At 37.0% G+C, this 2,724-nt stretch overlaps 1 protein-coding gene across 1 annotated transcript; it reads right to left on the reverse strand.

The window, feature by feature from the left end:
* Positions 1 to 971: 971 nt before the first annotated feature.
* LOC144961836 (uncharacterized) lies at positions 972 to 2,513 on the reverse strand (the record flags this gene model as incomplete). Its single annotated transcript, XM_078894892.1, has 2 exons — positions 2,017 to 2,513; positions 972 to 1,081 (listed from the first exon to the last, which is right to left on the reverse strand). Coding segments are annotated over exons 1-2 (607 nt in total), but the record flags the coding sequence as incomplete, so codon positions are not given.
* Between the last annotated feature and the right edge of the window lie 211 nt (positions 2,514 to 2,724).

Below are 2,724 nucleotides of genomic sequence, written 5' to 3' on the forward strand. Positions count from 1 at the left end.
TCTTACTCCAGTCATTACGGTGTTTGTTTACTTTTGGGAAACCTGCTTTTTCCCAAGTTTAATTTCGATCATGAACGCAAAAAAAAAAATTTTCAGAAAGAAAATATTTAGAAAAAAATTGGTTTTAATTGTTTTAAATTTGAATTTTCATTTTTTTTTAGTTGAAAGGGAAATTTTTTGTTTTAAATTTTAAATTAAAATCATATTTTGAGAAAAATAATTAACTTACTTTTTTTAAATTTACCCCCAAATTGCAAAAAAAAAAAAAAGACACGATCAAAACAATAAAAAAAATTTGGGTTTAAACCCCTTTAAAAACAAAAATTAAGAGAATTTTTTTACGTTTGGGCTCTAAATGGACTTGTCAATCATTTCATAGTAATTTGCCGTTTATAAATTTTGGGGTGCCGTAATTGTTTCGTTTTTAAGTCACCGAATTTCACAATGAAGACAATCTTTTTTCACAGAATTTAAAAAACAGAAAACATAGATAATTCCAAATTCCCGGGGTGGTTTTAAACATTTTTTTTTTGTTTCAAAAAAGGGAAATTTTGTGTATTTTTCCGGGAAACGACCCCTTTTTGTGTGTATGGGTATTTATTTTCAAAAAACTGTCTGTCTGCATGAGCGTTGGTTTTGTCAAGACGTAGGGGGGAGGGAGGTGGGGGTGGGGGGGGATTGGGGGGGAGAGGGGAGGGGGAGAGGGGGGAGGGAAGGGGGGAGAAGGGGGGAGAGGAGGGGAGGGGGGGGAGAGGGGGGGAGGGGGGAGGGGGGGAGGGGGGGAGAAGAGGGGAGGGGGGGGGAAAAAGGAGAATAAAAAATGGGGGAAAAACATGGGGTTCTCAAAAAAGGGGGGGAGGGAGGAATCCAAAAGGGGCCTTTTTCCTTTGGGGGGGGTCCCATTTTTTTTTCACTTTTCTTTCAGTCAAAAAGTAACCCTTATAAATTTTAAATTGTTTTTGGTGTCTTACCTGTTCTAATACGTTGTAAACTGTCCTGTATTGTTTCCTGATAATTTAAATTGATAAATTTTTTGTCGTTTCCTTTTTCTAAAACTTTTTCTTCTTTTTGGTACATGAGACTGTAAGTCAGGGGAAATTGAAAAAGATGGTTTTCATTATTTTAAAATTGTCTACTGTGAAAATTTTGTGGAAATGTGATGAATGTGTCTCTTGCGTTGGGGTCTAAGGGTTTTAATGTCACTTGACGGGCCCAAACTTGAATGGGGAGGGCCCCCACTCGTTTTGTTTGTATATGTTTTGTTTTTCCAAATACCCCATTGTAAAAGTCACTGGGTACAAAATCTGTCCACAAATGCGGGTGTTTTTTTTCTTTGTCCGGGAGTTTATTAAAAAAAATTTTTTCCTTTATATACTTTCATTTTTTTTGATTCTTTTTTAAACTTTTTTAAAAAATTTCACTTTTGAAAGTGTTGTTTCTTAAATCTTTTCCCAATTTTCAAAAAATCAAAAAAACAAAAGTATTTAAAATTTTGAAATCTTTTCACAGTAAAACTTTTGCGATTACGTTTTTTTTTTCTTTTTGAAAATGAGGCTGTATAGCCAATAATCCCAAAATTTCATTTAAAATTTTATGTGGGTTTTTCCCTTTAAATGTGATCATTTTACCTTATTTCATTGCAAAAAATGATAGCATTAAATCATCAATGTTTCAAACAAAACATGTTATTCCTGTTTCATATACAGTAGGCGACGCATTACTGCACGCTCACGGGAGAAGCCAAAAATCATGCTGCAATGCCTCGACCACTAACAGGATTATAGATCTAAACGATTCGGTGGTTTTACAATACGACCTCTCTTAGTGACACCTAGTCTCCTATTACTAAAATGTTGGTAAACCTTCATTGACAGATTGATCTTCATCTGATTTAGCCTGATTACTCTCTTCTAAGACGTAATCATTTTCATTATCATCATCCAATTCATAAACGTGTACTCTTTGTATTGGTCTTACAAGAACCCCCTTAGCAGTTTTCAACTCTATGGTTCTTACCAAACCATCGCGCCGGGCAACAAGCGAATTACACGAGCCATAGGCCAATGCAACCTAGGACAGTTATCTTCTCTGATTAAGACCAATGAATTTTCTCTTATTGGTGAACTTTTGGGTGAAGATTTAACAAGTGGAAGATTACGGATATATTCCTTATACCAGAACTCCCAAAACTTGTCTAATTGCCTGCTGATTTGTAAATGACCATCTCGCAATAAAATGTTGGAAAGTGAACGTGTCTTACCACCGACAACGGGTTTATGACCATCAGACCGACCCAACAGAAAATGTGACGGAGTAAGCACCTCTTGACACTGCGGGTCATCAGAAACATACGTAAGCGGACGACTATTAATCACAGACTCAACCTCGACCAGTGCCGTTTCAAGTTCACTTCTTTTCAACACCCTATTCCCAAGAGTTTTCTTCAGTGACTGTTTTACAGATCTAACGAGCCTTTCCCCAAATTCCACCCCTCCACGGAGCTCTGGGAGCATTAAATGACCACTTCACGGTGTCACCGGTTGAACTATCAGCAATAAGTCTCTGAGCTGCTTGGAATGTCTTTGCGTTGTCTGACAAAATCTTTGTTTGGTTGACCGCGCCTTGCAACAAACCTCTTATAGGCCAACATGAAATCCCCCAAGGATAAGCTTTCACATAGTTCGAGATGGACAGCCCTAACCACACAACAAGTGAAGAGTAAAA

The sequence above is a fragment of the Berghia stephanieae genome, unplaced genomic scaffold, assembly GCF_034508935.2.
Source record: "Berghia stephanieae isolate SIO BIC M18660-M18661 unplaced genomic scaffold, UCSD_Bste_1.3 scaffold4326, whole genome shotgun sequence".
In the NCBI taxonomy this organism is placed as follows: domain Eukaryota; kingdom Metazoa; phylum Mollusca; class Gastropoda; order Nudibranchia; family Aeolidiidae; genus Berghia; species Berghia stephanieae.